At 35.7% G+C, this 13761-nt stretch overlaps 1 protein-coding gene across 5 annotated transcripts in view; it reads left to right on the top strand.

Annotated features, from left to right (window-relative positions):
- Lmo3 (LIM domain only 3) overlaps positions 1–13761 on the top strand; it is a 211133-nt gene that overhangs the window by 155803 nt on the left and 41569 nt on the right. For 2 of the 5 annotated variants that reach the window (XM_047550183.1, XM_047550182.1), the window contains exon 2: positions 5846–6059. In XM_047550183.1, coding sequence (XP_047406139.1) covers positions 5854–6059 — 206 coding nt within the window. In that variant the 5' untranslated portion in view covers positions 5846–5853. Of the gene's footprint in view, positions 1–205; positions 650–1806; positions 1866–5845; positions 6060–13761 lie in introns of those variants that run through there. The other 3 variants (XM_047550181.1, XM_047550179.1, XM_047550178.1) reach the window with 3 other exon arrangements.

Genomic DNA, 13761 nt, shown 5'->3' with positions numbered 1-13761 from the left:
CACTCGCAGGCTTGTAAATTTTCACCCTGGGAAATTAGCAACAAAGCCCGATCTGTCTCGTGGCTGCTTTGCACTTTCCGAGGGCGGCTGTACTTGACTGAGCTGCAGAACAGGCACACGAGAGCAGAGCGATCGAGGGAGCCAGCGAGAGAGGGAGGGAGAGAAGGAAAGAAGAGGGGAGGGGAGGGGGCGAGAGGTAAATAGTCTTAAATCGGAAGGGAGCTGCTTCTCTGTGGTCTTGACAAGCGCTGCCTGGGCTCCGCCGGCTCAGTAATAACTGAGTGACCTTTTCTTTGGCTGTATTATGTCTGGCTGGGAAGGGATTGCATTTTGCTGCTGAGAGCCGGGGCTTCTTCAGCTCGGCTCCTCGCACGCTGCTGGGGTAAGTTGTCTTGAGCCCGGACGGAGAGAGACAGCCTCGGACTGCAGTTGCCTAAAAGGAGAACACCTGTGGCTCAGATGCGGTCAACACCATTACTTGGCGGATCCTTGAGGACCTCATTATTTTAAACTTAAAAAATAGAGATTCCCTCCCCCCCCCCCCTTTTTTTCAAACAATGCTTCTTTTTGACCTTTCCCAAGGAGAAGCGCTACAAAGCAGCCACTGTGCTTACTGAACGGCCTCCCCCTGTATCGCTTAATTGAGAAGGTAAGTGCAGCAACGGTGTACACACGCGTCGGCTTATTTGTGGTGTGTGTGTCTGCGGGTGCGCGCGTGCGTGTGCGGATGTGGGTATTTTTTTCTTCCCCAGCCTCTCCTAATGAGGCATAAACTGGAGCTGCAACCCAGCTCCGCACTGCAACTTTCACTCGGGCTGCAGCTCTGCTGAGACGGTTTTGTTTAAATCATGTGAGGCTTCATTATTTTTATGATGAGACATGAAATAGATGCAGGCGGAAGATGTTGATGGAAGGAGGGAGAGCGGCTGCGGTGCGGAACGTCTCAAGTACGACTCGAGTGGATAATAGTCAAAGTTCACCATGAACTGCAGCATTTCCACACCCCTGACTCCCGGGGAGAGAGGGACCCGGAGAGTTTGCAATTGGAAAATGTTTGCTCGCAGCTTTTAGGAAGGGGCTCCAGTCCTGGGTGTGTATTCGGACCCCCACTCCTACTTGCTAAAATTTATATGAACCTCCTACCCCGCAAAAAAAAAAAAAAAAAAGAGTTGAAATTACAACCTCTTGGTTTTTGTTGACACTTCTGCCTCTCCCCATGCAGCCATGATAACAAAATATTGTCCCTTTGGGATGAAAAAGTGACTATGTTGGGGGGGGGGGGGGTGGCGGAGAGAGGAATTAGGTGAGAAGTGACCGGAGGAGAGAGGATCCGTGGAAAGAGGTGCCTATGTCCTAATAGGTGGAGATTCAAACTGATGCAGCACATTTTTTACAGGGGCTACTCAGATTGCTGTTATGAAATACAAGTCAGATTTATGATCTTTTTCATATTGAACATGATATGCTATGCTAACGCTGCATGTGACAGTTTAATCAAATCCATTTGTTACCAGGAAGCTAAAAAGGGCCGCTGGGATTTTAGGATTACGGGCAGAGTTAGGGAAGCATGTGGCTTTGTCATTCGCCATCATTTTGCACACAGCCACACTACGAGGGGCTCCGTGTGTGTACTGTGTCTTGTCTGGCCGCCCTCATCCCTTCCCCCACCCCTGCCTCCACTCCGACCCGCTCCCAAAGTGGCTTCACAATAGTCAGTCCTGGTCCGTGCAGGCTGCGCACCAGTTCCACACTTGAGCCAAATCAAGGAGACTCTCTTCTACACCTTGGGCTTGGTGCTCAATGCGAAACTGCTGCAACTCAGGCACGCCTAAGTCAACTCATGCAGAAAAAGGAGAAAAGTTTTGGTAAGGTTACCATCTATCATAGATGCACTTTGCCGGCGCTCTGCACTCTTGGCTGCTCAAAAGGCTTCCTGCTCTTCCGCTGCTTTTGTGCCTTTCTAAAAGATCCGAAATATTATTGTTGTAACTGCTTTGAAAGACTGCTGCTTAAACCAATTAATCTTGCTAGGTGCAACAAATACTGCTACATTCTTTGCAAACCATCCCTGTGTGGCTGCAAAGACACAACCACAAAAGGCTGGAGCATAAACTCCGTAAGGGATTCTTTGTTAGAGTGTATGTATGTTTCTTATTTTTTTTTTTTTTTTATTTTGCATGTGAGCTGCATCAAAATTGAACTCAGTCTTGCAAATCTCTTGTTGGCCTTTGCCAAGCACTAGCACTTTGCTGCCATGGTAACTGTAATTAAACTGATAAGAGTGGAAAAATGTCAGTATCTCTGAGCCTTGCAGCTGCATTGGAGAAAAAGGGAATCAAATTGGTTCCCAGCTCCATTGCTCAAAAAGGGGAGGGGGGGGTGGAAGGATAGGGAGGGGGGTTGGGAGTTGAAGGGGCAGAACAGAGTTAAGCAGCTCCAGTGCCAGAGATCTGGGGACATCTATTTGCATTGTTGTCCCTTAGGGGGCTGCAGCCTGTAGGGATGCTCTGGGCCAGTGAACAGAGAGAAACAAGCTTTTAGGCCCAATCCAGTTTTCCAATCAGGAGTAGGGAGGTGGGGGAGAGGATGAAGATGGGCAGGAAGAGAGAAAATCTTTTGTTTGGTACCTCTTGGCAATCGAATGACCATGTTGGCCAAATTCTTTTAATCGGTGCCACTGCTCCCAGCTGCAGAAACTGCATTCCCATTTTAGCATCTTTTGGAGGCACCCCATCTCTTCCAACCCCCTTTATGCATCCCCTCTTCCTGTGCCTTTTCCAAAACTGTCCTCTGTGAATCTTCCGACAGGGAAAAAATGTTTTCCATTCACTCTATGCAGTTAGTCCAAAAATATAAAAGACTGTGTCTAAGTGCTGCAAATCTTTTATTATTATTATTATTATTATTTTTAAACCCCTGTGTGTTGTGGAGTTGTGGTTACTTTGTTGTGTTAACTACTGAAGCTGAGACTGTGCGGATGAATGGCACAGAACAAGGGAACATAATGGAGGCAATCAACCGTTAGGCCGCCTCACAATGCAATCCAGGCAATTAAAAGCTCACCAGAGTTTAAATGAAATGGTTCTACTTATTTCTGCACACCACACTGCACAGGCTATTATTTATGTCTTTTTTTAATTATGATTTCCCTTAAACTGTCAAATAACTCAGAATGGCAGGGTCTCAGAGGCAATAAGAATTTCCCTCAGAACAATTTACATGCCAATCTAAAACTAGTTATGAGTCCTGATGTGCTATGAGCAACTTGTGAAATGTTTCTCAGCTGCGAACACAGAACTCTACCCAGACATTTTCTTCTGGATGATGAGGGGAGGCCACTGACTGCTTCATGCTTTTTAGATACATGGCAACGTGGTGACTACAAAATAGTTCCTTTTCTACAATTGTTAACTTGCTTGGAATGGAAAAGATTCTGTTTTCTAGAGAAATGTGATGATGTCCCCTAAAAGAAGGTAGGGGATGGAGTGCAAATTATCAAACTTCTATTATGCCCAAGGCCAGATAGAATGTAAGAGTTTCAAATATTAATTGGCCTCTGAGTGCTAAATTAAAATGTCAACACAACAAAAACATTTTGTGAAGACAAGAAGGGTAGTGTTACTTGTGCCAAATGTTGGTACCCCCTGTCTTGGTTGCAAAGCATTTTGAATAAAGATAGCTAACTGTCTACACTTGATGATAATAACACAACTATGGGAAATAATACAGCTTAGCTACTACTGGGGAATATTTATTTTTTTTCTTTTAGCCTTGTTATTTTAAAAATAATAGCCTTTTAAGTTAGATAATTAGAATGACTCCTCTCAATATATTTCTGCATGTTTTTAATAACAAAATCCAGAATGTCATTTGGTAAATCAAAATTTTCCCCTCCCCTTAGGTATGTGGCTAAAAGGCACTTGCACTGTAATTAATGGGATTCATTCCTTGTGGAACCTTGCTAGAAGAGGATAACTAGTTCTGATCAAAGAAACTTCATTTGTTAGAAGTTCTAGAGAGTGAGATTTAGCAGAGCTATCAAGGGTTATGATTAATCTACACTAGGGCCTTAGCTCCTTCAAAGAAAAAGAACAGAAAGCAGGCTATAGGGATACCACCTGCTCTTCTGTACAAATCCAGCTGCTAGTCTGCAGCTTGGATGACCCCAGCTATGCATATCATGCAGAAAGAGCAACCACCCTGCTTTCTTTCTTGCCATTCCCTACTCCACCAGTTCATCAGACAGGTTATTTTCTAAAGAAAGTTCAATATCTTAATGTTACTGTGGGCACTTTAATATTTGTACCTAGAAAAGTTACTCAGCTGTGGAGATACCTTGATGTCTCTTTATCAGTGTGATTTTTTTTTTTTTTTTAAAGCAAGGCTAAAGAGGTAACAGGAGTGAAGCCTTCATTGGAAGGTATCTGATGAAACGAGGGTTTTGCTATTTTGGAGAAGACAAATTCCGAGAAAATGCAGAAAATGATAGGTTGTCATTCTTTTCCTTGAAACTTTTTTAAATGCATGTATATTTGGTCTTTTGTATCCTCCTACATCCAACTTTGAAACTTCATGCCTAGGAGAGATAGCAAAATAGAACAGAGGGATCTCTGGATTATACAAAGGCCACTGGGCCCCAAGTTCACATTTAACTCTTATTCTGCTTTGAGGGAGTCCCTTAACATCACTGGGGCTTTGCATGACAATTTGTAAAATGAGGGAATTTGAACTGACGATGTCTGCAGCATTTTACAGTGCTTTTAAAAATGAGTTATGTGATGCAGATGAAGCTTTGAATAGTTGTGCTAGCTTTTTTAAGGCTGAGTGTTGGACACCTAGGAAATAAGAAGAAACTCAAAGGTGAACATTGATTCACTGAAAAAATTTCAGTCAGTCAAGTTGTAAAACATAACCCAGCTAGATTCCTTGTTTATGATGGAGATACAGCTTTAAAGTATATAAATGTCCTTATATCTACATAGTATGTGTATACCTTCTACGTATATTTATGTATGGGTGTATAAATTTATATATATTTGGGTTTTTCCTTCTATTGTTTCTCCCTTCATCTACACAATAAATAAGTGCATGCTTAGTAACAAGTTAAATGATCCTATACTTAAGTTTTATATAAAAGTGAATAGTATATACTTGAGTAATGAGCCATTAATAAAGGCACTGACCAATGACTGGGTATAAATATATCTTGTGATTTTAACACAGTGAATACTTTGAAATATCAAGGACGCAGAATGAAGTATTTGGATGCAAAATAAAGCAATAAAGGTTTGGTGAGCTTTTCGGGTGGCTGTGCTATATACTTTTAACTCTAAACATCTGCACTGCTAAGTAAGCTTCATATAATCCCACACAGGGTGCACTTTTCTTCCACCACCAACCATATATTAAGTGAAATTTTTAACCATTAAGTAAAATTCATTTTTGACTCCTGTAGACTGTGTATGGATTCATTTGTTAAATAGCTTTCTTTTCAGGTTGTTAGCCATTTACTCACGTTTTCTTCCTAGAGGAACAGCTCTATGTGAAGAATGATTTAATGTTATTTAACTTCACATATATAATGTCAACTTCCCATGTACAACATGAATTCATTATTATTACCACTTTATATGTATGACTTCATCAATCTTTTAATGAGGATTTTATAAAGTTTGAGACATTTTACTTCCAAAATTCAGTTAGATTTCAGTATGTCCCTAAAAGAGAAAATCTAGTGCTTCTAGGAAAAGGTATTATTAAATATTCAACTTGTTTGAGGTCTTTTGACATCTTTGTATTCTGTCTTGTCGTCTCAGCTCTTTCTTTTTGTTTTGTCTTCCTTTAGGTATACAAATGCTCTCAGTTCAGCCAGACACCAAGCCGAAAGGTTGTGCTGGCTGCAACCGAAAGATCAAGGACCGGTATCTTCTAAAGGCACTGGACAAATACTGGCATGAGGACTGCCTGAAGTGCGCCTGCTGCGACTGTCGATTGGGAGAGGTGGGCTCCACCCTGTACACTAAAGCTAATCTTATCCTTTGTCGCAGAGACTACCTGAGGTAGGAATTGTCCTTGCACCCCAGTGATGACTGGATGCCTTTTAAAAATACGTTTGTAAGTGTAGTTTTTGTTTTTGTTTCGTTTCCTTACTACGAGTTCATGTTCCTGAAATATGTTGACCTGTCAGCCTTCAAAATATTGCCTGGTGTGTTACACAAATCACTGCTTAAGGAATCGCCAGCAAAACATATCTACTGTGTTCCAATTTGGCTTACTCATATTTAGGAATCAGTTATTTTGATATGTTTATATTGAAACTGCCAGTTAATGTCAAGGATGTATTCTGTAGAAATCAGCATGCAAAATTTTATTTGTTAGGGCATAGGAGGCCAGGTAGGTTTTATACAAGACAAAGAAATGGGTTTGTCGCTTAGCTAAACATTTTAACTTTGTTTTTGAAAAGTTCAACTTTAGTTGGACTGGCTATGCTTTTTGTTTCATATTTGTCAGAGGAAGTCAGTGGTTTTTATTGGTGTATTTATTTTGTGGTTTTGAAAACTTCCCCTAAGTGTGAATACATTTCCCCCAGGACATTCAAAATGGTCATCAAAAAGATGTCACTGAGCATTGGACAGCCTCAGACTTGCCTGTGCCTTTACAGAGAATACAGAATAAAGACCATCATTATGGGGAAATGATAGGTACACTCCAAACTGTACATATCTGAACAGTTTGAAGACAATGCAGGTGTTCCTGCCTAGGAGGCCAAGGAGTCGGCTGAACTTGTTTCCCAGCATTTAGTACTCAACACAGAAATTCTACTGAAGAGACATTATTTTGCTTTTCAGGGAACTTTGTGACTTGATTCAGCTGCAAATTACTTATATTAATAAAGTAGGATCTATCAAATTAGAGAAATGATATATGGCATCATTTGGGTTTTCACATTTGATACAATTAATCATTTTTCTAGTCTGACATTAAGCTATTTATTTTGAATTTTTTCTCCTATGACACAAAATTTATCAATCAGCAGTAACTCCTTAACCATCTTGGTCATTCTGGGAGGTATTTTCTAGGGAATCAGATCCTTCTTAGTCCATAATTCAGTTATTTAAAGTCAGATTCAATCTCTCTATATAAAAATACATCTTTTGATTAATGGTAGTTACAAGAGGGTGAATCCAGTGCTGTTTATCAGATTCTATTCTTCCCCTCTCTCAGCACTGCCTCACCTGACAGCCTTCTGACTAATTATGGCCACTTGTTCCTACTCCCCTGTGTTCCAAATGCACAAAATGCTTGCAAGGTGCCAACAATGGGAAATGACTCCCCCCAGCCAGGATTTCCCTCATTATGGTGGCACAACTAATCAGTTAACTTATAACGTGAATTCTTTTAGAACTCTCCAGTCTTTGAACTTTCTCTTTGAAATAAAAATTTCTCCTCTCCTCATTGCGAATTAGAGCCTCGTTTCCACACAAAGCGTTTGTATTTGCTTTTCATGATTTAACACTGCTTTCCAGTTTTGCTTTATCTGTACTAACCAACAGTCACAGCTTTTTGACTCCTTTTGACTTTTACATTTGCTTACAATTTCAGTATCTCCAGTGGATTTATGTTACATTTCCAAACAAGGGGATTTATACAGTTTAAGTAAGATTAAGCTGTTTTAATACTCAATAAAAGACAAAAATTAAGGAAACTTTAAAGAAAGTTGCTTGAAATATCTGAATTTTTTAAATCAAAATATAAATTTGCCAGTGAAATATTTGCATTGTGAGTGAAACAGCTTCCTGGTTGTTGAAATAATGGCAAGAAGAGAAAATAACCTTAGATTTTTTTTTGCTTTATTTTCCCTTATGGCAGTAAAAATTAGGATGTTATGCTGGTCTTTGGTTTTAAGTGTTTTGTTGAAGGAATTTATCAAAATAGTCTTCATATCAGAAATTCTTACCTATTTCTAAAAGAGTATGTGTTGGGTTTGTGGTATAATGTTGGTTAATTTCTGATGTGCTCCAACTTTTAATGCTAGTTAACTTATTATATAAATATTTTATCCTCCTTCAAATGTAAACTCTCATTCTGATGGCCAATATTTTCATTTTTCAGAGTACAATTTCCTTTTAAATTGGTCATTACCATGTTAATGACAGTTGTTTTGTTAACAACCTTTAGGTTATGCTAACATTTCAAACTAAGTTGCTAACAGCAAGCTTTCCCCTTATTTTAAACTGAAGTCTTGCTGTATACAATGTGATTTCTTTAGCAACTTCATCAACACTTACAAATTGTAGAAGTGAGATGGGGAATTGATGTGGGAATAAAGCCCTGTGTGATATGTTATAGATTATGCCACAGATGTGGTATTTAACTTTGTGAAGAAACCATGTGTGCTGTTGAAGTTATATAGATGTTCAGTAGCATATGTCTCTGATTGACAAATTAAAATAATCTGATCATATGAGTTAAATCAACAAACTCATCAAATGTATTGAAAAATCAATTTCTTTGATAATATATATTCATTCAAAAATGTTTCTTACATGCCTGCTGTGTGAGAGGAATAATTTTAAACAATGTGTGAAATTAAGGAAAAAGGAGGGTACATCATTTATTAATGATGTTAAAGGGGTTATAGTCACTGTTAACTATCAACTTATTTTTGTTTTAGAAAATATGAATAAAGTGATGTATAATCAGGGTTTTAGGATTAAGACTCTGTGGCAACTAATAGTTTAAGTATATATAACCTGTCATATGATAAGTGAATAGGTAATATTCTGTGTCTATCTTTCTGAACTGCAAAATTAATCTGTTTCCCTCCGTGTTCAGTCTGTTTTCTTTTCATATTTTGTACATACAATGTTCAACCATTTAAATTCTATAAAAAGTTGCCTTGTTTTGCTTTGGTTTTGGCCTCAGGATATTTCTTTGAAGCACCAAACAGGTCAAGAAGAACTTGCAGATCTGTGTTTCTCAGTCTGTATCACTAGGCACTTAAATAAGAATATGGAAAATGATTTTCAAAATTTACCTATATTGATAACTTATTATTTATTGGCATTTTCATGGGGTAGATAATTTTTCATATCTAGAGAAAAGTAAACAATTTTTACCAATGGCATTTAACTCTTAATAAACTTCCTAATTAAAAAAAAAAAATTGCTCTTTTGTGCAATGAGTCTTGAAGACCTGTGTTTTATTTTGCATGGGTGACAATAAAGACAGGCTTATACAAGTTTTTGTATAATAATTTGAGATATTAAATAATGTAAAAATATAAGAATTTTAAAAGTAAGATATTTTCTCAAGCATTATAGAAACCATTGTGGTAAATGGTAAATTTGATTATTTTGAGTGCTTTTTTTTTTTTTCTTCTCCTTTTTTGGCACAATTAGCAACAATTGGAAAAGAAAAGAAAATTATTCTATAGTTTGTGCACAAAGTGACTTGCTCACTTTTCATAACTGGTCTTGCATAACACCTTTAAGACAAAATTTACCCATTTGCAGGACTGTTTTCCTCCTTCTAAAACTCATCAGATAGAGGAAGAGAAATGACTTAAGAACTTCCTCTCTCAATAGGCTTTCTGGCTGAAACTATGAAGTCATTCTGCCAGATAATATTTTATATGTCAAGACTCAGAAATATCTCTGATAAAAATGTGTACCCCACATTTATAACTGATTTTGTTTTTAAAGGTGACTTTATGACAAATTAGATCAAAGCATCTTCCTACCTTTAATGAGAGTCTAAAACTGATAGTATATAAAGTAGACAAACATTATTAAGTAAAATTAGCAAAATTTAGTAATTTATGTTTGAGACTCTAGTCACTGTTAACTATTTTGTTTTGGAAAATTTGAATACATAGTCAATCAGAGTTTTAGAATTAAGACTTTGTGGCACGTATTAATCAGACAGAACTAGGAGAAGCATCCAAATACCTTACTTTTCAATCTGGAGGCAATAAAAGGATATCAGAACTTACCACTCAAGGTTTTGGACAATTTTTGCTCGCTTTTTTGTTTAAGCCTGCAACTTCTTGTGGTATATTTTAAGCATTAAGTTGATAGAAGCTGTATCTTGTATCCCTATGAATGGTATCTTGCCAGAGAGTTTATTCAAAGCTGTTTGCTCTGGTATATGCCATGAAAGCTGCTTATAGCTCTTCCTATATGAGAAGCTGTAAAATGTCTTATATAAAATTTAATGCAATTTGCTATTTTTATATGTGAGCATGATTTGTTTAAAATGAAACTACTAGGAAAGAGTGATGCTTCATGTTCCACCATAGTTGCCAATTAACTAAAATGATTTGAAGCTTGCTCTGCTGAGAACAAATTTTATATGCTTTAATATAATAATATAACAACTGTAAAAGAGAAAATTAAAATAAAATGCTACATGGAGCATAAATTAAGCTATAACTTTATTTTACGCTGATCAAACCTGGTGCTTCTAAATTTTATGTAAGGTTAAATTTATATTAGTGCATATTTATACCCTTAAGTGTAAATTTGAATATGTTGTTAATATTGTTTCATCTGGAATTTCACAGCACCATTTCTTTTTTAATATTGAATGTAGTATTTATTCATATTCCTTCCTTGTCATCTTTCAGATATTAGATATTTAGAAACATTTTCTCTGGAAAGTAGGCCATTATTATTATTTGAAACATCACTTTTATTGTTTTAAATCCTAAAAACTTAAGCTTTTATGTGGAATGAAATTCCTTATGAATAAACTTTTTCTCTACAGGCTTCATTTGAGCTTTTTCAATGTTTTACTGCAGTCATAATTTTTATCACATTTAAACGTCTCAGTTAATCTTAGAATATGAAATTTTTTGACTTGTCAGTGTATTGAATGCCATGGTCTATTAAAAAATACTCTGTTATTTTCCTCACAAAGTATCTTGCCTTATTTATAACTTTGTAAAAAGTTGTAATTTTAAGTCTACTTTTCCCTTTATGAAGGAAAGCATTATTGAATTCCATTTCACATATTTCAGACTATGTTCTATTCATGGAATAGTACAAATCAGGACTGATGAGTTTGTTTCATGCAATACTTTACAGGAGTGCTACTCATGCTGGGAAAAAACTGTTGGATTCACACCAGACTTCCTAAGTGGCAACCACCCTGCAACAGTTTCTGTTAAAAATATTTAATTTATACATAGATTTTTTCATTTGCAAATTTATAATATGCATCCATTTTCAGTGAATGAGTATTTATATATACAAGATAATTATTTTAGTTTTGTGACTTTTTCTTTTTAGTTTGTTTTATAGAATGATGATATTTTCCTGGAAAATACAACCCTCCAAAATATTAAAAAATCCTTCCCACTGTTTCTGTATCTCTATAGGTTTTTAAAAATCCTTTTATAAAACATGGATTACTTTAGTCAGGATAGTTTTTACACATAAGATGGGTAAGTTAGGCATACCTGACTTAGCAAAAACATATTCTGTTTCTACAAATATGTTTAGGATTAAATGCATCTGGAAGAACTACATTTGAAAATTGCTAAAAGTGCTTATTTTGCACTTTATAAATACATAGAATTCTGGGAAAGAATCTCTATTTTTGGTTGGTCTTAGAATATATCACAGTAAGCCAGCACTTCATTTATAAATTCACCATTAACTTCCATTAAGTGACTAATAAATTTTAATGCTGTGTTTTCATTGCACAAACATAATTTATTAAGGAATCACATTTTAAAAATATGCTGAAAGTAGTAATTTTGTACATGGTTTGGATGAATATATACATTGTAGAAATGTATTATGTGGTTCAGTTTTCCACCTCGCATAAAAATTATATATCCTGAAAGAATTGCACCAACCAAAATGACTATTGTATTTTCCTTCTATTATACTGTAAAACATCAGTCTTATTTTCATATTTTGTTTGAAAATATTTTTCCAGTTCCTATGAGAATGTGTTATTATTCAAAATCGTATACTGTGCCTTCATCCCATCTTCCAACACGATTAGTAACATTTCTCACTTCCATCAATAAATGTTAAAATACATGAAGAATAAATGCTGAATGGAACTTTAAGAAGAAAAGGAAAAATACAAATAGAAATACTTTGTTCAGTCATCTAATATTTCTATAAAATAGCATATGCATTAACCATGTTTCTTTAGAAAAACATTTTCCTTTTTTTAAAAATGTGTTAGTTTCATAGTTTGATAAGCTTTGAAACCTGTAAAATGCAGATATTTGAGGCCAGCTAATTTCTTAATCTTATAAATGATAGCACTGATATATTGTTACAGGGTCTTCACCATTCTAACATGAAAGACAAGTTTTATAAAATTAAGGAATATCTAAATTTATTCCCGTTTGATTTTTATCATCTAATTCTGTTTTTGTCAGTTCCCATGGAGTTTCATACTGTCTGTTCTATCTGCTTCTACCATGGAAAGATCCTTATTGTGATGAATAACTATATATTTCCCTTTTCAAGGCATTTACAAGAAATGTATTTTGAAGTAAAAGTTTGTACTGTGAAGCAAGAGATGTGGCATTTGGACTTTTATTTCTTAGTTTGAAACCATTTCTTTGCTTTCTGCCTCTTTATTATCAGCATTAAAGATAACTTCTCTCTAAAGGAATTAGGATTTAAGTGTATCCTTGTATTAATCAAAACATATCTACTGTATCCACAGACTACATCAGTCACTTATGTATTTACTGGTGCCATTTTTTATTTCTTTTCTATATTATCAAAACTTCTAGATAAACCTTTTTCTTCTCAACAATATTTTTGTAGTTCTGTAAAAATTCTAAATCTTCTTGCTGAATTCCTTTGCACATAATGTTAGCTTTTTATCATGTAAAAATGTCTAGCTGTGGACTTTACAAGTTTAAAATAAAATCACACTTGAGATAAATAATCATCTTGGAATAGTCAGATTCCTGATTTGAAGTTGGAAAATTAACATTAAGTTTCATGTATTAAGTTAGACTCTAATCAGCATGTGTTGTTATGATTCAATTTAATATTGAAAATTCACCAACTGGGCTACTGGGAAAATAAAAGACTCTTAGGAATTCAAAGATTATTGGCAAATGAGTATACCAAAGCCTATTTAAGTAAAATTGTTATTACTAATGCAGTAAAGCATTGTCCACATTAAACCTATTCTATTAATAAAAACAAAATCACTTTTAGCAAATGTAAATATCAAATATGACTAAGACAAATGGAAGGAAGTTAATTTCAGATATCACTATTCTTTTTTTTTTTCTAAAACTTAGAATAGTGCCATGTTTTTTATTATCATAGCTCTAATGGAAATGCATGTTTACCTGTTTTCAAAATTAAAAAAATATATATTTTGAAACTCTGAAATGATGTCCTTTGATATACTGCCCAAATATCACAGAAAACATTTGGTTGAGGACTTATACACTTTAAAATACCTTGTGAAACCAAGCATACGGCTTATTTTGTGTATAACAACTGCTTAATAAAAATATCTTCTGACCAATTGCTACATGTAAAGATAGGTAACATGAGTGGACTAGTACCTGTTCCTCTGCTTAGGGGAGTGGGAGTAGAAGTGAACGGAAAAAGGAACCAGCTTCAACCACTCAATATGAGTTTTAGTATCTGTGGGCCAGTTTACTTGAATTTAACAAGTGAATACTTCAACTACAGTTTAAACATAATTTTAAACTTGTAAGGATTGCATGTAAATATTCCACTGAGGATCATTCACACTTTGAAA

Source organism: Sciurus carolinensis, chromosome 4 (assembly GCF_902686445.1).
Source record: "Sciurus carolinensis chromosome 4, mSciCar1.2, whole genome shotgun sequence".
Lineage (NCBI taxonomy): Eukaryota > Metazoa > Chordata > Mammalia > Rodentia > Sciuridae > Sciurus > Sciurus carolinensis.
Note: the sequence above shows the minus strand (reverse complement) of the source record. Positions and strands in the feature narration are given on the sequence as shown.